Source organism: Anopheles marshallii, chromosome 2, assembly GCF_943734725.1.
Source record: "Anopheles marshallii chromosome 2, idAnoMarsDA_429_01, whole genome shotgun sequence".
Lineage (NCBI taxonomy): Eukaryota > Metazoa > Arthropoda > Insecta > Diptera > Culicidae > Anopheles > Anopheles marshallii.
Window position 1 is genome coordinate 8,133,217 of NC_071326.1, and position 20,984 is coordinate 8,154,200.

At 46.9% G+C, this 20,984-nt stretch overlaps 4 protein-coding genes across 4 annotated transcripts; 3 read left to right on the forward strand and 1 right to left on the reverse strand.

Moving 5' to 3' along the window:
* The first annotated feature begins 244 nt into the window (after positions 1-244).
* Positions 245-2,110, forward strand: LOC128718888 (glucose dehydrogenase [FAD, quinone]-like). The gene has a single exon (XM_053812504.1). The coding sequence runs from the start codon at positions 245-247 to the stop codon at positions 2,108-2,110; it is 1,866 nt and encodes a 621-aa protein (XP_053668479.1).
* Positions 2,111-5,857: 3,747 nt separating this feature from the next.
* LOC128708188 (glucose dehydrogenase [FAD, quinone]-like) lies at positions 5,858-7,729 on the forward strand. Its single transcript, XM_053803149.1, has one exon. It carries the CDS (start codon positions 5,858-5,860, stop codon positions 7,727-7,729), a length of 1,872 nt encoding a protein of 623 aa, XP_053659124.1.
* A 2,205-nt stretch (positions 7,730-9,934) lies between these two features.
* Positions 9,935-11,779, forward strand: LOC128719675 (glucose dehydrogenase [FAD, quinone]-like). The gene has a single exon (XM_053813302.1). The coding sequence runs from the start codon at positions 9,935-9,937 to the stop codon at positions 11,777-11,779; it is 1,845 nt and encodes a 614-aa protein (XP_053669277.1).
* A 3,276-nt stretch (positions 11,780-15,055) lies between these two features.
* Positions 15,056-17,032, reverse strand: LOC128709919 (glucose dehydrogenase [FAD, quinone]-like). Its single transcript, XM_053804956.1, has 2 exons — positions 16,642-17,032; positions 15,056-16,578 (listed from the first exon to the last, which is right to left on the reverse strand). Exons 1-2 carry the CDS (start codon positions 17,030-17,032, stop codon positions 15,056-15,058), a joined length of 1,914 nt encoding a protein of 637 aa, XP_053660931.1.
* Between the last annotated feature and the right edge of the window lie 3,952 nt (positions 17,033-20,984).

Genomic DNA, 20,984 nt, shown 5'->3' on the forward strand with positions numbered 1-20,984 from the left:
CCTTAAGCTATGTTTCGATGCACCGTTCCATACGGCAAGCAGGAGCAGATCTTACAGCACGCAACAGCGCGTCATTGGCGCAAATATCCGAACTCTTGATAAGCGACACAGCGTCAACCAACGTTAGGTACCGGTTAAACCGTCGGTGGTTTAACGATTTAGTAATAGAGTATCCACTAAGCGCATTGCACACCGCTCAAGAGTGATCGAAGAAGCAACGGAAGAAACAACCCCACAAGTAAATATGGTATTCAATGTACTGATAGCATCGTCTGTGATCAAAACGGCCACCGTCGTTGGTTCTAGTCTGTGGCTCATCCCATTTCTTCTGGGAGCCATCTCTTACTATCGCTATGATCGCGTCGATCCGGAGTCGCGCGTCATCAACCAGGAAGCGCTACTGCCGGAGTATGATTTCATCGTCGTCGGTGGTGGCTCGGCCGGAGCCGTTGTGGCGAACCGGCTGACAGAGATTCACCGCTGGAAGGTGCTGCTGCTAGAGGCCGGACCGGATGAGAACGAAATTTCGGATGTTCCGTCGTTGGCGGCGTACCTGCAGCTCAGCAAGCTCGACTGGGGGTACAAGACGGAGCCCACGAATAAGGCGTGCCTGGGCATGGTGAACAATCGCTGTAACTGGCCACGGGGCAAGGTACTGGGCGGTTCATCGGTGCTTAACTACATGATCTACGTGCGCGGCAATCGGAACGACTTCAACCACTGGGAGTCGCTCGGCAATCCCGGCTGGGCGTATGATGATGTGCTACAGTTCTTTGTCAAATCCGAAGACAACCGTAACCCATATCTTGCCCGCAATCCGTACCACGGGCAGGGTGGATTGTTAACCGTACAGGAAGCTCCCTGGCATACACCGCTGGTGGCCGCGTTCGTGGAAGCTGGCACAGAGATCGGGTACGAAAATCGCGACATCAACGGTGAGCGGCAAACCGGCTTCATGATAGCGCAGGGCACAATTCGCCGAGGTAGTCGCTGTTCGACCGCCAAAGCCTTCCTACGACCGATTCGTTTACGCAAGAATCTGCACATTGCAATGAACGCGCACGTCACAAAGCTTGTCATCGATCCCGAAACAAAACACGCGGTTGGTGTGGAATTCATCCGTGGCGGCAAGCGACACTATGTCCGTGCACGAAAGGAAATCATTATGTCGGCCGGGTCGATCAACACGCCACAGATACTGATGCTTTCCGGCATAGGACCGCGGGCCCATCTTGAGGATGTGGGCATTGCGACTATTCAGGATTTGCCGGTTGGCGAAAACCTGCAAGATCACGTCGGCATGGGAGGGTTAACGTTCCTGGTGGACAAACCCGTGGCGATTCTGCAGAATCGCCTCGAAGCAGGCTCGGTGACGATGAACTACGTGATTAATGAACGCGGTCCAATGACCATACTGGGTGGGCTGGAGGGCATTGCGTTCGTTAACACGCCCTTCGCAAACGTCACTGATGACTGGCCGGATGTGCAGTTTCACATGGCCCCGGCCTCACTCAACTCTGACGGTGGTGCTCGCGTCAAGAAGGTGCTTGGTCTACGGGAGGACCTCTACAAAGAAGTGTTCCATCCGATCGAAGATACGTACAGCTGGACGATCATGCCACTACTGTTGCGGCCACGATCCCGCGGTTGGGTACGCCTCAAGTCAAAGAATCCGTTCCACTATCCGCTCATGAACCCGAACTACTTCGAGGATCCGTACGATGCGGCCACACTCGTGGAGGGTGCCAAAATAGCATTGCGTGTTGGTGATGCCAAGGTGTTCAAGCAGTTTGGCAATCGTCTCTACCGCAAACCACTGCCGAACTGTAAGCATCACAAGTTCCTATCGGACGAATATCTCGACTGTCAGGTGCGTACGATATCGATGACCATCTACCATCCGGTCGGTACGACCAAGATGGGACCACACTGGGATCCGGGCGCAGTGGTCGACCCACGGTTGCGCGTGTACGGCATATCCGGGTTGAGGGTGATCGACGCCAGCGTCATGCCGACGATCGTCAGCGGTAACACGAACGCGGCCGTTATCATGATCGGTGAGAAGGGTGCACACATGATCAAGGAAGATTGGCTTGGGCACGATCGATGAGATGCCAGCTGTGACCAATAAGCAACCCTGTGCCATTCCAAAGCCCGGAGCATTCATCTAGCCAGCACCTGCGCACCCCGAAAATGATCCCTTAACTAATTCTAGTAGGCCAGAGTATATCCCATCCCGTTTTCGACGTGCGTTGCCTCGTTATCCCGTTGTATAGATAGTAATACGGCGAGTGTGTGTTGTACCATGCGACATCTTAGTCCGATAGCTATTACTGTAGTTAAGCAAGCGTTGTTGTGTGCGTACTATTGCGCTTTGTTTTCGTCGTATTGTGTAGAATAATTAAATAAATATTACCTCAATTGGAAAACAAGACAAGCCTCCCGGACTTTCACATGCGCGGTGGTACAACTACCAGCGTTGAACATTCAAGATGAAAGACCAGTATGGTAATGGAGCGTAGGTTGGAAATTCTGACGAGTGGGGATTACAGAGCTGGTATTATTTCAAGGTTGCTGCAGCTACTGTAACTCAATCACTGCCGGTAGACATCGGCTCAACTGAGCAGCTTGTAAGTATTGGACGCACGTACGTACAATTGTGATTGTAATGATGAAGCAGTTTAAAGCCCAATCGCGACGTGTGTTTGAAATAAAGGGAGGATGCAATCTTGATATCGTTTCTATAGATTTATGCCAATTTCATGCCTTTATATACTGAATTCTCGAAAAATGCATCAAGATTTCTCAAAAACTGCAAGTTACGGAATTGCTAAGAGACCTGAGAACAAAAACAATCGATTACCTGTACATTCAGAACACAGTAGCATGTAGTTAATGAACAAAATGTAAAAGTTTACACGATGAAAGAAAAATGAGACACACAAGGTGAGTATCGAAGGTGAATATGGCCATGCCTTCAAAATAGATAATTTCAACCACCTTGAGTTGAGAAAGAATTGAACCCAGCAATTTCCGTAATTGACTTTTATCACACGATGTACTATAAAATACTTTAACAACGTTATAAAATTGATTTATTCCCTTTGTGAGTTATCGCTGGAATAGAGTTCAATAAAAGATGTTTTATGCGGCTTATTCTTCCTACTTCAAGCATCACTTTCTTCAATAACCACCACCCAAAAAAGAGAAGTAACGAACTATTCCGCACATGAAACAATGCCCCAGAGGCTGTTATACTCCGGATGGACCTTGCCAGATCATTTCTGTCGCCCGATTACTCGCGATGGAGGTATATTACGAGCGCGTTTTGCTCATCTTACAATATTCTTTGAAGATCGAACTCGGTGCCAATCTCATCATACTTATTTCTTTTTGGTTACAAGAAAGGTAACCGTCAGTCACGTCGGAGGACGGATCATGCACAACGTGGTACCTGCAGTTGAAGGAAGTACACCTTCGTCTTCATGGGATGCTTTTTTCTCCCCCAAGGAAATCTTCCATTTCTCCACAATTATGACCAGTGGGGAAGGCAGGAACAGTGGGGGATCAGTGCAAGGTCACGAGGTCGTAGTAATTACACAACAATGACCTACCCACATGTCGGCTTGATCCGGACAATCCTCCCCACGAATGACCTTTTGATACGTGCAGCCTTCCGTCCAGATTTGTACCATCCGCTATCACTGATTGACGACGTGAAAGAAGTCAATTTTACGCTCATATTTTAATGGCCCTTGTATGTGGTCCAGGGTGTACGTGAAGAAGCGCCGGATGCAAGAAACAATCATTGCTGTGCACACTTCGGCACACGCTTGGAGGCAGAAGATGATGAATGCAACCGGTCATATTCATGTCTACTAATCGACGCTGCACTCGATCTTACCGGCTGACTCAGCTGCTTTGTGCACTTGGTTTAATTTATGAGGATACTTAAAAATGTTAACCTATCAGCCGATGTATCGTACGAACATGCGTAGTGGGACTCACGATTTGTAACTCCCCAGCAGTATCCAAGCATGTTCCGAGGAACGACGAAAATGCCGTTCACATCCGTATGCCAGCTTACAGCTCAAGGCAATAGGCAGCAAGATCTTCCTTCGGTGCGGCTATCACGTATTTCAGGTATCCAATTTTGCTCTACGAAACATGGGAATTTTATGACTAACCTAAATGGCTCTGCGTATGGCTCTTTGCGTAATTGTTCTTTGTTGAAGGCGGTGCAACACCAGCAACAGCTAGGCAAATAAAATCTGCATTTTATGGTGCAGGTGTATGGTAAGTTCCGTATGCACAAGTGCAGGAAACATAATCATCGGGAAATATTTCAGCATGTGCCTCGATCGTTTGCTAAGTTAAAAAAAGCAGTACCTCAGAGATAGGTTCTGATCTGGTTATAAAACAATGCTTCCTAGACAATTTGCTTTTAATTTGTGTTCAGATAAGAAACAAATAAACAAGCAAAACAGGTTAGCGTATAACAATACGTTTAATTTCTTCAAGGAATAAAAAAAACAAAGGTCAATCATCTCGATTCAACGCCGATAGATGTCTCCTGCTTTTGCAGTTTTCAATAAAAGTCTTCCATTTATCTCTTTCGTACTTTGACTAATAAGCTGCTGATTTATCCATACTAATTTTTCCTTGTCTTGTTTTGCTAGTACTTTTCCATACGCATTCAGTTTAAACCCCATCGGAAAATGCACATGACAAAAGAGTAGTAATTAATCCACTGAATCATTACCTGCAGCAACAGCCAGTGCACATAAAATCGGTAATTTCGGCAGTGTTGCTTCATTTTGCGCTGTCAATTGTAAAAAAAGTTTTCGAAACACTTAATAATCACCATGACATTGAACAAACTGTATGTGATCATTTCAATGCAAACTGTCGCACACTTTCGGATTGTGTACGTAAAAACTTGAACTTGAACACAAGCCGATTAAATAACGGCGATACTGCACATCAGCCTTAATTTATCTTTTCACATTAACTGCACTGCACTTTGCGCAGTTAATTAAAAATGCACCAAATCGATAGTGCATTGTACCATAGAAGAAAACGTGACTGGGAAGGATCCTGTCATCGCTTTAAAATTACCATAAACTCGATTCAAGGGCCTGCGTAGCGATACCCGTTTTGGGGAAAAGAAAGTTTTTTAATGAGTGAAATAATAGCAAATATGGACAACATTGTCATGAGCAAGAAAAAACATTTATACATGATTGTTCCACCACTCGCGAAACCTATGATAATGGTTCGTATGATACACACGCCCATGCATGAGAGCTCGAGTTTCAGAACCAGTTCTAAAATTCAACCAGCATGGTTGAATGTAGAACAAACCAGTAACGGGGTGCCATCAGAGCCCAGTGAAGCCGTTGAATCAAAATTTTATTTACATAATCGTTGCTCTCACAGCAGCATCTCAACTTGAAGAGAATGAAAGAATCGATTCTTACTCTTTAGCTCTTCTAGACTCTTCTTGGCCGGTTTTTACATGAAAAGTCACCAATATTCGTTTATTGAGGGACATTCTGCATTGCCCCTTGCTTATACATAAGCTCGTCGCCAGTTTCGCAGCTGTGTCAGCTTTTGGTCAGTTCAATATGTACCGAATGTTCGTTCCAACACGTTTGGAGTGGATCTTCTAGCTCTAGTAACAATGCAGAACGCGACTAGTCCGGACGCGCACGGTTCCTGAGACCACGCGGTGTGATATTATAATTAGTGCCGGTTAGAGTCTCCATGTGAAGGCTTCCAAGTTTTGACGCTGGACAGGTCTATTTCATCATTATCTGACCATAAAATTTGAGGTTGAATGCCTCCCCGGAACAAAATGCTGCAGGGGCGAGCTGCTTGGTGGTGCACAGTTTTTATCCTGACCGGCTGGTGGCAAACGTCGACGGCTCAACTAGCAGGAATAAGGTCCCTGCTGGAGTTCTACCGTGCCGGTGATGAACGCCTAAAGTTCGAAAAACCAAATCAACAAACGTTGCTTCCCGAGTATGATTTCATCATCGTCGGTGGTGGATCGGCCGGTTGTGTTCTGGCAAACCGGCTGACGGAAGTGCCCCATTGGTCGGTGCTACTGATCGAGGCAGGATCGCACGAGAATCTGCTCATGGACATTCCAATGTTTGCCCACTACCTGCAGACATACAGCACCGTCAACTGGGACTATCGGACGAAGCCGAGTGACCGATACTGTTTGGCGTTCAAGAACAACCAGTGCCGTTTCCCGCGTGGCAAGGTGATGGGTGGTTCCAGCGTGCTGAACTACATGGTCTACACGCGTGGCAATCGGCGGGATTACGATGCGTGGGCAGCAATGGGAAATCCCGGATGGTCCTACAGGGACGTGCTGCCGTACTTCAAAAAACTCGAGAAGAACGTCGTCCCGGATGTGCACCCCATGTACGCTGGGCGAAATGGTCCGGTGACGATATCTTATCCCAACTACCGGTCCAGCGTGGCAAGGGCATTCGTGCAGGCAAACATAGAATCCGGCGTGCCATATGTGGATTACAACGGGCCCAGCCAACTCGGCACCTCATTCACTCAAAGTACTACCAAGGACGGTCAGCGCGTCAGCTCCAACAATGCCTACCTTTACCCGATACGAAATCGAACCAATTTGCATATCATACGAAGCGCGCATGTCACAAAGGTGCTGCTCAGGCCCGATACGAAAAGGGCCACAGGTGTTCAATATTACGCCAATAAACGCTACCATAACGTTCAAGCCCGTCGTGAAGTGATCCTGTCCGCCGGCACGATTGCTTCGCCACAGCTTTTAATGCTCTCGGGCATTGGACCCGCGAAGCATCTGCGCCTGAAAGGTATACGGCCCGCCGTTAATCTCGCCGTCGGTTACAACTTCCAGGATCACGTGGCGAGCGGTGCTCTAACGTTTCTTATCAACCGTACCGTAACGCTTACCTCGCAGCGCATCTTCACGCTCGAGAACTTTATGGAGTACGAATACCAACACACGGGTATGATGGCATCGATCGGGGCGTGTGAGGCACTCAGTTTCCACGACACAACTCAACCGCCGAATCGTACCGCCGGTGACGGTTGGCCCGATCTGGAGCTGCTCATGATTGGCGGCACACATGCTGCCGATCGTATCTACGAAAGCAACTTTAATTACAAGCCAGACACCTTTAACACGCTGTTCGGGGACATCGAGCGGCGCGGACTGGAGGGGTATACGGTATTTCCAATGATTTTACGACCCCGCAGCAAGGGCCGTATACGACTAGCCAGTGCCGATCCGTTCGTGTATCCGATCGTACAACCGAACTACTTTGCCGATCCGTACGATCTGGAGATTTCGGTGCGAGGGATCCGGAAAGCGATCGAGCTGACGAAAACCAAAGCGCTGAGAAGCTACGATGCTCGTCTGCTAGAAATACCCATCCCAGGCTGTGAGCAGTACCGATTCGACACGGACGACTATTGGAGGTGTTTTACGCGACACGTTACCTACACGATCTATCACCACGTGGGGACCTGCAAGATGGGACCGGCGAGTGATCGACTAGCGGTGGTGGATCCGCGGCTGCGAGTCCACGGCGTAGAGGGTTTGCGAGTGATAGACGCTAGCATTATGCCGGATGTTCCGGCGGGTCACACCAACGGACCAACGATCATGGTCGCCGAAAAGGGTGCCGACATGATAAAGGAGGACTGGAAGATGCTGTAGTGGTGGGCACTTTAATCGTGTGCAAAACGTGTGTCACGCAGTTGTTATTTATTGCAAGAAAAGCAAAATGTAGACAGAAATAAACATACAAACTAACCTGTAAAAATGTATTTTTTAACAAAAGCTTAAAGCTATCGATCTGCTAGACACTACATGAGATGTTTTGACATTCCTTAACGTAAATACCTGCTCAGACAACAGACCTTCGCGATGGATATAAACACTTAGACGTCAGCCCTTATGACGTCATGACGTCGGATATCGCATTTCAATCAGATCCGGATCATTGTTGAACAAGTATAGCAACACCGAAATAAATATGCTAAAACCCGGTCAATCACGTATCAGCTGCTCTTATAAAATTAATGAGAGATTATTAGGCATGAACGTCAAATAAAATTTATAGTCTACTCATAACCGAGAAGACCTTCAAGGAAGGAATATAATATGCAAAAATACGCACCTGATTATTTTTGAATGCTTTGCAGATGAATTTCGCTAAAGTTATTCATCTATTTTAAAATGGACGAATTTCGTAATGTACAGAAACATACTCGCACAAGACTCCCTAAGGAATTATGCTTTCCTTCAGAGCTCTCAATGCCACCAAGTTCTAGATCTCCAAGAATACGTTATACGTTAACACGTCATTTCAGAATTTCAGACCAGCTGACTCTCTTTTTTTCCTCCTCGATCGACTTCATTCTTCACTGCTCTAGAATTCACTTAAGAGAGCACCACGATCATTAAAAGAACTTACCACACATTAAGCGTCGCTAGTACAAAAACAAACACATCACTTGCTTTCGAGGACAAACGCGACCCGACGGTGATCGTATTTAAACGAACACACGTAAAACAGCTCTTACTTATTCGCTGGACGCTGGAACCGGAAAGAAGAGAAAAGTCCGGTCAAGGCGAATGATAACGCAATCGACAGCATCGCAGCAGACTCTCTGCGCGTGTAATGCACCAAACATTAAAAAAAGGCATCCCGAGCTTTTCGAATTCCTCGGACGTCGATAAACCCCCCACTGCTCACCAAAGCTATGCTCGCAAAGAAAGTTGCATTCACGCCGGCCAAGTTCAAGTTTGCAACGCGCGTAGGCGTGTGTTGGTGAGCAAGTAAACTTCAGTGACGGAAGCCGTTGCCGGGATGCGAACGTAGCGAGTGCTCCCCATGACCTTATCCGAACGTAGTGTAATGCTAAACATTAAAAAAAACTGTAAAAACTCCCCCCCCCCCCCCCCCCTGCCTCATCGTACCCGTGCAGGGTGAATGCAGTTTTTGGTCTAGGCAACATGCATCGAAGGTTACCGAGGCATCCATACGCCGGTCGGGAGGGAGTGTGAATGTGTGGCGGGAAGCTCACCCTTCGACAGGCCAGCAGGGTGAGGAAGCGGCAAACGGTAGCGCACAGGTGAATGAGCAGTTTCCCGGTTACCAATTATCAATTGAATTGTGCATTGCCGCCCCTTTCACTCGATTCTTACACGTAATTTTGCAACCGCTCTCAGACCTAGTAGATACTTGATTGTTTTCTCACAACTTCACTACAAACATCCATCTCGCACACACATACAAACGATTAACTCCGTCTCTTTTTATCTTCATCTGTATTTCGCACATTCGAGCAGTTTGTATAGAACGCATGCATCCACGAAAGATCACTCGCACACTGTTATATATTGCATTTTCTTGACCGTAAAACAGAGGAACTCTCTGCAACTCTCCACCCTCTCCCTCTCTACACCCCAAACAAAATGCCGAGAGAAAAGAACTGCACGAGAAGGTACGGATTCTGGAAAATCCCGTACTCGATTCGAGCAGCAACCCCGCAGGAAGTACGATGCAGCGACCGAAAACTCGTTAACTAGTTCCCGCTACACGGCTACACATTTGCACAAACTACACCTCGACCAGTACTGGTGACGGGGAAGTAACCGCTTAAAACGCACGATAGCCACGGCCGCGGGATTCAGTACGAGTGTAGTCGCGAAGCGGTGTGCGTTCACAGCCGTGTGCAGAATTTCAGTGCAGTGCTAAGGACGGGAAACCTTGGCGCTCGGGCAGATGTATCGTCGTGCCGGTGACGATACTTCGAAAAGGACCGTGAACCAGTGCATTTATCGTTCGATTCGGTGTGTTGGTGTAGTGGCGACAGAGGGAATTTCGGTTGCAGCGGTGTAGCTGCGTCATCCAACATGCAGTACGTACCGCTGGCGGCCGGTATTCTGGGCATGGTGAGCTTCACCCGGCCCCAGGATAGCCTGCTGTCGATGCTTAGCTTCCTGCAGGATGGCGGTGAGCGGATGACCCACGAACTACCGAGTCAACCGGTGGTTCAACCGGAGTATGATTTCATCGTTGTCGGTGCCGGATCAGCCGGAAGTGTACTGGCCAATCGGCTCAGTGAGGTGCCCGACTGGTCGGTACTGCTGATCGAGGCCGGACCCGGCGAGAACCTGCTGATGGACATTCCGATGGCGGCACACTATCTGCAAAACTTCAACATCAACTGGGACTATCGCACGAAGCCGAGCGATCGGTATTGTTTGGCGTTCAAGAACAACCAGTGCCGCTTCCCGCGTGGCAAGGTGATGGGTGGTTCCAGCGTGCTGAACTACATGATCTACACGCGTGGCAATCGGCGGGATTTTGACCATTGGGCGGACATGGGCAATCCGGGCTGGTCGTACGAGGATGTGCTGCCGTACTTCAAGAAGCTCGAGCACAGTGTCGTACCGGACGCAAATCCGGCCTACGCGGGCAAGAACGGTCCACTGACGATTTCCTATCCGCGCTTCCGTTCGGATACGGCGAAAGCGTTCGTGCAAGGTGCAATAGAGGATGGTGCACCGTATGTCGACTACAACGGGCCTACCCAGATCGGGGTCTCGTACATCCAGAGCACTACGAAGGATGGCAAGCGGGACAGTACGAATGTGGCGTATCTGTACGATATGCGCAACCGCTCGAACCTGCACGTAAAGAAATCCAGCCAAGTGACCAGAATTTTGTTCGACCGCACTACAAACCGAGCGACGGGTGTACGCTTCTATCACGCGGGCCGCTTTTACACGGTACGTGCCCGGCGGGAGGTGATCGTGTCTGCCGGTGCGATTGGATCACCCCATCTGCTAATGCTTTCCGGGATCGGACCTGCGGAACATCTCCGAGCGAACGGCATCAAACCGGTTGCGGACCTGCCGGTAGGGTTCAACTTCCAAGATCATACCGCTGCCGGTGGGATTACCTTTTTGGTGAACGACACCACAACGCTCACGCACAAGAACGTCTTCCAGCTGGATAACTTCATGAAGTTCCAGTACGAAAAGCGTGGACCGTTTACATCGACGGGGGGCTGCGAGGCTATCGCCTTTTACGATTCCGAACACCCGAGAGATCCCGACGGATGGCCAGATTATGAGCTGCTGCACATCGGCGGTACGATCGGTGCTGACCCAACGTACGAGGTGAACTTCAACTACAAGTCCAAAACATTCAGCACACTGTTTGGCGAGATTCAGCGCAAAAGCTACGACGGATTTACGGTGTTTCCGTTGATCATGCGACCACGGAGCAAGGGCCGGATCTATCTGAACGGTTCCAACCCGTTTAGACATCCGATCATCGAACCGAACTACTTTGACGATCCGTACGATCTGGACATTTCGGTACGCGCCATCCGGAAGGCGATCGAGCTGAGTCGGACGGCAGCGTTGCAGCGCTACAATGCGCGGCTGGTAGAGATTCCGATGCCGGGTTGTGAACACCATCGGTTCAATTCGGACGACTACTGGAAGTGTTTCTCGCGCCATGCCACCTTCACCATCTACCATCACGTGGGTACGTGCAAAATGGGACCCCGAAAGGACCCGACCGCCGTGGTAGATGCGAGGTTACGCGTGCACGGTGTCAAAGGGTTGCGGGTGATCGACGCCAGCATAATGCCGGATGTACCGGCGGGCCATACGAATGCGCCCACCATCATGATTGGTGAGAAGGGAGCCGACATGATCAAGCAAGACTGGAATGAGCTTACGTAGAAGCGGTACCCGGACGAACTTTTGTGTGTGTTTCAGCAGGGTGATTCTCGCCAGTAGTCAGATAGTTGTAGAAAACATTTTGAGCACGGATGTGGCATGCAATTTATTCATTCCTATAGACGATCTCCCCCCCAAGAGAAAGCATTGATTATTTATTCTATTTATAACGATAGGGTTGGTCATACATCTAGAACAAGTGTATACTTAGACTGCGCTCATACCCAGTAATAAAATACTACGCCTAGCTAATTCAATTACGACACCAAGCTTCTTTATTTCCCGGAAATCTCGCATGCTCCGAACGTTTTATCGAGGCCAAATCTGTAGCGAAAATTGATAACCTTTTGTGGAAATGCAGTTGTGATTTAATCATACCCGGTTTGTTGCGCCAGTGTACGTCAGCGAGAATGCTAAGGTTTTTTGATGCGAGCAGAAGCTACCATCACGCCAGAAGCTTTGAAAATCGTACGCTATTCAATTAATTTCTCACTCCCCTCCATAGTGCAATCATTGCTGTGTGCATTAAGCGAATGATTAACCACATCGATCACACGCTAGAACATGCTACGTGATGAACGATATCACACGAGTCTGATGTAACGAGGTTTAATGCGAGTCGGAACAGTCGGAAGCGCTCAACAAACATGACGAAAAGACATTTTTGATGCAAACAGCTTTGCGAACTAATGGTTCTTATAACGCGAAGGAATTTTTCAGTAACATAAATTTATCCTATTCAGCACTTGAAGAGCTCCAGCTTTAAAAAATGGACTTTAAAGGACCTTGATGGATGCGAAACCACAAAGTCAAGGCAGTACTCTTATTCAGAAACGAAGGGCCACACTGTCAAGGTTACGGAGTGCCCACTTTTTTGCAACCAGGACCCCCTCACGTCAAGGGCTGCCAAGGACGCACTATGGACCCATTCGTACAGTCAAGATGGTCACAATTCACTCACGAATTTCAAGACGAATTACAAGTGAACAACAAAAAAAAGCAGAGTAAAACCGAACATTTTAAACGACATGAAAACCTGTTGCACTACGGAATTACCTCTTCCTCATGAACGCGTCACATTGAAGCGCAAAAACAATCGCCTATATCTGGAGCTGTAACGCACAACTTACATGGGCTCTAGGAAGCTCGTGGAATAAAAAAAAGTGAAAGGAATCTGCCAAACAAAGCCTTCATGATCGTTTATTGTAGAATTGTTGTAGTACGTGTAAGCGGGCTCAATTTCATGGAATCAATGAACTGCAATGTCGAAGAACTTTAGACTGTTATCGTTAAAGAACTTTAGACCGTTAAAACCGGATACCAGATAAACTTGATATCGGATATGGATACCGACCAACTTTTAAAAGTCTAAAACGTACCTGTTTTAATATGGTTCACTAAAAAAATGATTCATCAACTATAAATAAAGTAGCTGTGCAAATAAAATAGTGAGATGCTAATAAGCGATACACAGTTTCTCTTTCGTTTGGCATTGAAAAATTCGTCATCTATCTTCCCGGCTCGGCTGACGTACATGCCTGTCGCATCGCGCACGACGCGCTGGAAAAATACCGACTTTTGTGATCAGAATTTCAATTCGATTGTCCGGGGTATGCATTTAATAACACCTTCAATGCACTACATCACAACACGGGGATTTCAATTGCATCGCTGCTTTTAATCGGTCCGTTTGATTCAATTGAAACTCAATCTAAATCATCATCGGATGAAGCCGGAATTAAAGGTTGCGTTGATCTGATCGCAAAAATTTCCAAAACAGATTGATGATACTACAATCTCAAATAAAATAGTTGACATAACAGCACAAACAGAAACAAAAACATCGATCGTATCGTTCTGTAACGAAACGCTGAGCAGGAAAGATTCGAACGAACGAATAAGTGACGAACCGTAATTCAAAATCCAAATTGCATACTTGTAGGCGAAATATATTGAGGTTAGAGCTCTATACCGATGACAAGAGTATCTCTTTGAAGTGTTAAATGGGCGTTAGGATGCAGTAGCGGTAGAAAATGTTCACTCAACACGGTCTTTTTAACCGAACTTGGGAAAACAACGTTTCCTTCTTCATTTCGTACACGAATTTCGAGAAAATAAATGCTCAAGATATCTATTACACTAAAACTGCCCAAACATTTAAAACATGATTTTTATCCCTTCTGCGTAATTAGCTTTTTGATTAAGTTCTACCTACAGATTGTTCCTAATTCCCGAAACAATTTCAATTTAATACTGAATCGATTCCAAAAAGGACGAAGATATGAAACTCCAATGAAAGTTCAACCCCTTTAAGATCTAAATGTAGAGCAATAAAACAAGTAATATGAAAAGATTGTTTAAGTATAAAATACACCTTCAACCATTAACAAGTACGTTACGAAGGGGGAACATGGATCTCATACGAAAGTATCTGATATACTATTTGAAATCATCTTTTCTTGTAAGATTCATTGTTAGATTTTAAGCTATCCATTATCATCTTCATTTCAAACTTGTGATAACAATTAAGACAATGTGCTTCACAATAACTTCACATTATCAATGAACTAAACAACCTAGTTATGATTTTTCAATATCTTTAATAAGGCTATGTGAGGAGTAAACAAAAAATTGATTATGTTCTATATTATACTATAATGCCTCCTAACGCACGTAACAAGTATCAACAAGATTGTTCTATTCCACCACTGATCGGTGAATATTAAGCTAATCGCGTACCTTAGACGAATTTAATTTCATATTCCGTTATTTCTCTTTCAGCACCGATCTCACAACCGATCAGCTGTTTCACACGATAAACAAACGATTATATCATCAACTAAACTGTCTTCATTAGCATTCATTCCTCTATCGGTTTACCCCAACACGTTTTTATATCCGTTTGGCATTGGCGCTAAAGTCGGCGAACGGTACGAAGACACGATCACGAAATTCTTCGTAACACGCACTCCCCACCTAAAACCAACGAAAACGACCAATTTCCGATCGTTACGGAGCACCGCTAACCGGTGTTCCGATTTTACAAAATGGAATTTTAAAAAACATCGTTCCAATACCGTCGGTTACCCTTGACCATGGCGATACGGACACCACTTATCACACACAGTGACCTTCGAACTTTTTCCTCAGCTGTCCAGTTACTTCCATCCACTAGAGTTTGTTCGATGCGTTTGCCTACATGCTACACAAAAATTACTCCCTCGTAAGCAAGCCACAATTAAACCAGACCACTGACTCTGATGCATCTTCACGCCCACATTAGCCACCACTTGCCGTGGGAATGTTCTGTCCCAACCACTCGGTTTTGATCAAATCCGATAGCTTTTCGCCAATCATGTACGCCGTGGCGGTCGGGTGCCCGCTGGTCGGGTACGGAATGACCCCAACGTCGGCCACCCGTAGCCGATCGACACCGTACACCTTCAGGTGAGGGGACACAACCGCGGTCGGATCACTCGCCGGGCCCATCTTGCACGTCGCTATCTGATGGTGAATGGAGGTCGTCTGCGTACGGATGGCACAGCGCCAGTAATCGTCCGAACCGAACCGAAAGCTGGCACAGTTCGGCAGAGGAACATCGTACAACTTCGCATCGTACCGCCGGGCGGCCCGTGTGCTCATCAGCGGCATCGCCGACCGGATACCCTGCAGTATCGTTTCCACGTCCTCCGGTTCCTTCAGCATGTTGGAAAAAAATCGTGGCCAGTGCAGCGGGTTGCAGCTTTTCAGGCGCAGGTAGCCTTTAGACTTTGGGTGCAGTAACACGATATTCATCGTCACCGCGTCCCGCTCGTTCGCTTCCAACGGTTTATAGATGCTGTAAATGCTGTCCGTCAACCGGAACCCGCTGCGGATGCCGCTGCCATGATCGGCCGCCTGCGAACCACCGGTCAGAATGTACTCAATATTGGGCAGCGTGGCCGGTGTGGCCGCGCTTTCGGGATTGGTGGTGTTGCGAATGAAGGCCACCGCTTCCACGCCACCAGTCACCGTCATCGGTCCTTGGCCTTGCAGAAACGACAGAAAGGCATCCAGCGTAATCACGTTGTCGCCGTGCAGTGAAAGGTTCGTCGTGTTGGTCACGAACGCGAGTCCCGTAAAGTAGATGTGGTCGTACAGCGTCTGCCCGACCGGTAGGTCCTTTATCACGGGAATGCCTATCTCCTGCAGGTGTTCCTTCGGCCCGACCCCGGATAGCATCAGCAGCTGCGGTGTCTGCAGCGCTCCTGCAGTCAGTAGAATTTCCTTCTCGGCGTACACCGTGTAGCGATTGCGGTCCTTAATAAACTCCACCCCGTAGGCTTGCCGGGTCGTCGGATCGATCAGTACTCGCGTCGCACGCGCATTGGTAAGTATGTGCAAATTGGGACGATCGAGTATCGGCTCGAGAAAAGCGGTGTACGCCGTCAGTCGGCGACCATTTCGCACGTTCGACTGGATGTACGACACACCGATCTGCGACTCACCATTGTAATCCACACTGTTCAGACCCAGTTCACGCCACGCATTGACGAACAGTTTTGCCAGCCGGGTACGATAAGGAAGGTATCGTACATCCAGATTGCCGTCCGTGCCGTGATATTTGTTCACCTCGCGCAGGTAAGACTTTTCCGACTTCATAAAGTACGGCAGAATCTCGTCAAAGGACCACCCTTCATTGCCCGCCGCTGCCCATTGGTCGTAGTCGTACCTGTTGCCCCGCACGTACATCATGTAGTTGATCAGCGTCGAACCACCGAGGCCCTTGCCGCGTGGATAGCTACACCGTTGATCCTTCATCCCTACGAAGATACAGTAACGTTACTACAATGTCTTTCCACACCATTCCACACCACACTCCTTACCCCAACAGGAATAGTTCTGCGGTTCGGCGAGGTATCCCCAGTTATATCTGGTTGACTGTAGGTACGCCGAAAAGATAGGCACCTGGACGAAGAGATTTTCCTGCTCACCCGCCTCGATCAGTAACACATTCCAATCGCGTATCTCACTCAACCGATTGGCTAGCAGGCACCCCGAAGGGCTAGCACCCACAATGACGAAATCGTACTTCTTCAACAAGGGCGCTTGTTTGAAGCTGTTTTCCTGCAGTAATCGCACATTTGCCGGGTCACTCTCACCATAGCCAGCCGCATCCGGACACTGGCAGGCCGAATCTCTTGCCATAAGACATAACCACAGCAATACCACCGACGGCAAACGACCGTACCTATTGCGCACCAATAATGCACCCATCGTACCAATATTCGTTACGAGCGAACCCTGCTTCAAAACGGTCAACTCCGCTCCGTGTCCGAACCGATACTAAGCTAACGAAAGTTGATCGTGTCAAAATTACTGCTGCTCGTCAAATCCTTCGCTGCTAGTAGTGCGTGTTTCCTTCTATCTCTATCCTGATACCGGTTGCATACAGTGGACAGCCCCAAATAAGCCGTTCGGTTTAAGATTTCCAAAAAGCATCTCCTATCTCCACTGGTCTGCGTTCCGCACCAGCGATTTACCTCGGGCCCACCACCCTTCGCACAGTGCATACATACGGGCAGAGGTGGGGTGGTATGATAAAACACACAAACCGAACTACAACGACAAACCTACCGAATGACCATTGCATTTGGGTATCGTAAAAATTCCGCACGGTACGGGGTGGGGTCTGGGGTTTGGGTGCTTTCCTACCAGCGTGTAGCTCCACTAGGTACGTCACGGTCACGCACACTACCCAGGATCGTATCAGCAAGCTCGCTTTGCTCGCGTTTTGTTCCAGAGGACCTACGATCTACGATTTGGAAAATGCCGAATATCAACATGCAACATTTTAAACCGGGCCTGTAAACTGGGTTCTGTAAGAAAAAATGTAGGTCTGCTCCTGACCTCTTGCATATGTTTATAATATTTTGCTCACAGTTCTTTTTTTCTTTTCTCGCTGTTGTATCGGTAGATAGCATCAAATACGGTGGAACAATATTTTTGAATATAAACGAAACATGCAGTTGATGATATAGTCTAACGGATAAAATATGGGTTAAACAATTCAGCCGTTTATAGTATCCTTCCCAGGCGTTATGTATAACACGATTGATGTCGTTTAAAACACGTTTCCATGCGTAGAGCATCAGCTATGAACGCATACATTCACAAGACCCACTCGCCAACGCGGAAGAAACATAAGAGACATTAGCATTGCATATGGGCTTAATCTTGTCAAAGCGATACGGAACATCTTTTCCGCAGGAAGCCCGGCGGACTACCGTTTGCCTCGTCTTTGTTGTGGGCCACAAAGGGGTCTCACTGGTTTTTGGGGTGAGCACTCAATAGCCGGGCTCCCACTCTGGGCAAGGAACCTTGACATAAGACTAGTGAGTCGACCTGTCAGTGGCTGATTAGCAACCGCTCGCTTTCGTATTTCGTATCAGTCCTACTCGAAAAGTTTACCAGAATCGTCGGGCTGGGCAAGGATTAACCTACCATTTAACAGGCTTGATAGCTTCAACAATTTCTGGGTCAACATGGGTGTTTTAAGGTGTTTTTTTCCATCACAAGCTCAAACAAATACTGGTTTCCAAATTCACGACTGACGACAGGTGACTTTGCAGTTCGATTCCATTCTTTAGGATTACCTTCAGTATACTAAATGGAATACAAAATTGCAACGTGCGCATGTCCGTTTTTGGCACTATTTAGGCACATCGTTAAATGTTTACGTGTCTGCAGATTTATGTCCAACGATTACCATCTACCTTACTTAGATTTCATAATCCATTCTCCCATGTTTTGTCAATCTATCGATCGAATTAAATGACGAAGTGAAATGATTTAGCTCATCAAAGTGTTTTATGTGCCTAGTGGAATGTTTCTTTCCTAGCGAAACACGCTGTTGCATGCGTCGATTGACTTTTGCCGCAGCACCTTTTGGCAGATGACACCCGAAGCCAGCCGGGCTCCAGCACTGAAAGGAACAGTTTATTTCATGTCGGCGTGTACCATTCACCGTCGCTTTTATCGGCACTGCAATCGCGCGTCGATCGGGCTCCAATATTTGCGGCCGTGCTGCGGGCTAATTGGACGGACTCGGTACCGGCAGGGCCGAACAGGAAGGTCGCTGTACGAATGCTTTTACGTTTTTGTGTAACTATCCATCTCCCTGGGCACTGAAGCTTTCCCGCTGCGTGCACGATGGCGTAGTTCCGTGGCTGAACTTGAAACAGTCCAACATGACCTACCCTATCCACCCACGCAGATGGTGTGTTTTTTTCTTCTTGTTTTCAATCAATTGAGAAACGTTTATGCTACTCAGCGATGACAGCAAAACCCTGAACAGCGATACAGTTGTTGTTGTAAAAGAATCAATCCCTTTTTAGAGCTACACACACTTAGTGACGGGTGAAAAGCTGCCAGCAATGATTGATATTTTTCTTACATGTCAGCATAGCTATAGAGCACTGTTCACAGCCAACCTCAAAATGATATGATGATATGATGTCCTCTAAAAATAGCATAATTATAAATTTGCCAACAACAGTTTCACTCGTATTACTTAATTCAGCGTATTCGAAATTCAGCAAATTAGATATACGGTGCAGTCGTGCTTCCGTGAATAAAAGATTTAATTCCGGATAGGAATAAATTTATAGCAAAAAAAAATTACTTCTTCAATTGTTCAATGCCTTCCTCAAGGTCAACGTTACAGTAATGATATGGCAATAAGTTCGAATTTGAATTTTTGACCAAAAAGTAGATATGCGCCATATACTTATTGCGTAATGGTATTGGTGTCAGTTTTAACTTACACGTACCAATGCACATGGTTTTGACATGGAGTTTTCAGTTGTTGTCCGACACCAAGATTTTGGAGAAAGCTTGTTGTTCTTGTGTTGTTGTTCTAATGTGCGAAGTCCCTACGGAGATGAGCACAACGCGTTACAGCAGGACGAAGCAGGGCAATATGGTCTTAACATATAGTCGGAATGATTCATGGGATGGGATGGGACAAACTTCTCAGCTCTCCAGAACTATATCCTTTTGTGTTTTTTTCATCAGTCCTATCGATGTTAATTCTGAACGAACGCAAAATCAGCAACTTGGACAAGGTTCATGATGGTCATTCGCAAAATCTTGGGCGAAATACCAATGAAGTTGGACTTCACACGAACGGACCGGACCAAAATCCCACACGGACCAATCTTTCGTACGCAAGACTGACTATCCAGCTACGGGTAAATAAAGTCACAGAAAGCCAGAAATGGCAGGCCTAGACCTCTTGAGGTTGTTGTGCCGATAAACAAGAAGCAGTTTGCCGGGCGCGCGAGTTTTTGAAGATTGTGAAGAATTGTATGTGCCGGGTTGGTGTAAAAGAAATGTTGTTCAGCATAAAAAATAATAAACCCAGTAAAAACTATCCTTTTTCTATCACATTTTGAAATTATAGCCGAATTTGTGTATTCCCATTGACACAAAATTAATGGGTCTCGTTCTAGATAGACCTTGACCTTTGCACTCTACATCTATTAATACTAAATTCCAAATCCAAACCCCTTCAACACTGGGCAAATGGTTGCTTCAGAGCAAAGGATGTGTCTGCTTTGGGTGATCTTCAGTTAATTATCACACCGGGATAATTTCGTTTGCATTCCAAGTGGTCTCGCCTATAAATCTGCCCCACTCAGAATGGCGAACCGTCCCGTGTAGAAATGGAAACAGGTTTTCGGCACTCGCCGTACGATTATCACATCAAATGCGTAACGTATCGTTGGTTCCAGCAGTGGAAAAGTATCGCAAATACCACTCGTTATTTTGCTTTTTAAATCTTTTGGGAGCGCCTTTTATCACTAACTGATTTTATTTACGTTCAAAATTCTTTGTACATAAGCAAGTTTTTTTTTATTCATGACGGCCGCTTACGATGATACCTTTATACGAAATTGGTAAACCAAACAGACAGGCACAATGTCCACATTTTCCGCTATATTCAAGAAACCTGCCAAACAATCACATCTCTTTCTCTCTCTAGCGCTGGATGTGGCTGATTTTTTGCTTCTCCACAAATCAAGAATCAAAAACAAAGTAACCGAGAATGATCATAGCGCGGCATCACGAGTGTTCTGCGTCCAGCGGAACAGTTCGCTTACGACCGTCCGAAGGTTCGTTTCGTGAGTTTATCCGAGGTGATTCTTTAGTACCTTTTAAAAACAGC

Coding starts and splice junctions, on each gene's coding strand:
- LOC128718888 (XM_053812504.1), top strand. CDS start 245: ATGGTATTCAATGTACTGATAGCATCGTCTGTGATCAAAACGGCCACC.
- LOC128708188 (XM_053803149.1), top strand. CDS start 5,858: ATGCTGCAGGGGCGAGCTGCTTGGTGGTGCACAGTTTTTATCCTGACC.
- LOC128719675 (XM_053813302.1), top strand. CDS start 9,935: ATGCAGTACGTACCGCTGGCGGCCGGTATTCTGGGCATGGTGAGCTTC.
- LOC128709919 (XM_053804956.1), bottom strand. CDS start 17,032: ATGGGTGCATTATTGGTGCGCAATAGGTACGGTCGTTTGCCGTCGGTG. Junction 16,579..16,641: donor GCAGAACTATTCCTGTTGGG/GTAAGGAGTGTG, acceptor GTATCTTCGTAG/GGATGAAGGATCAACGGTGT.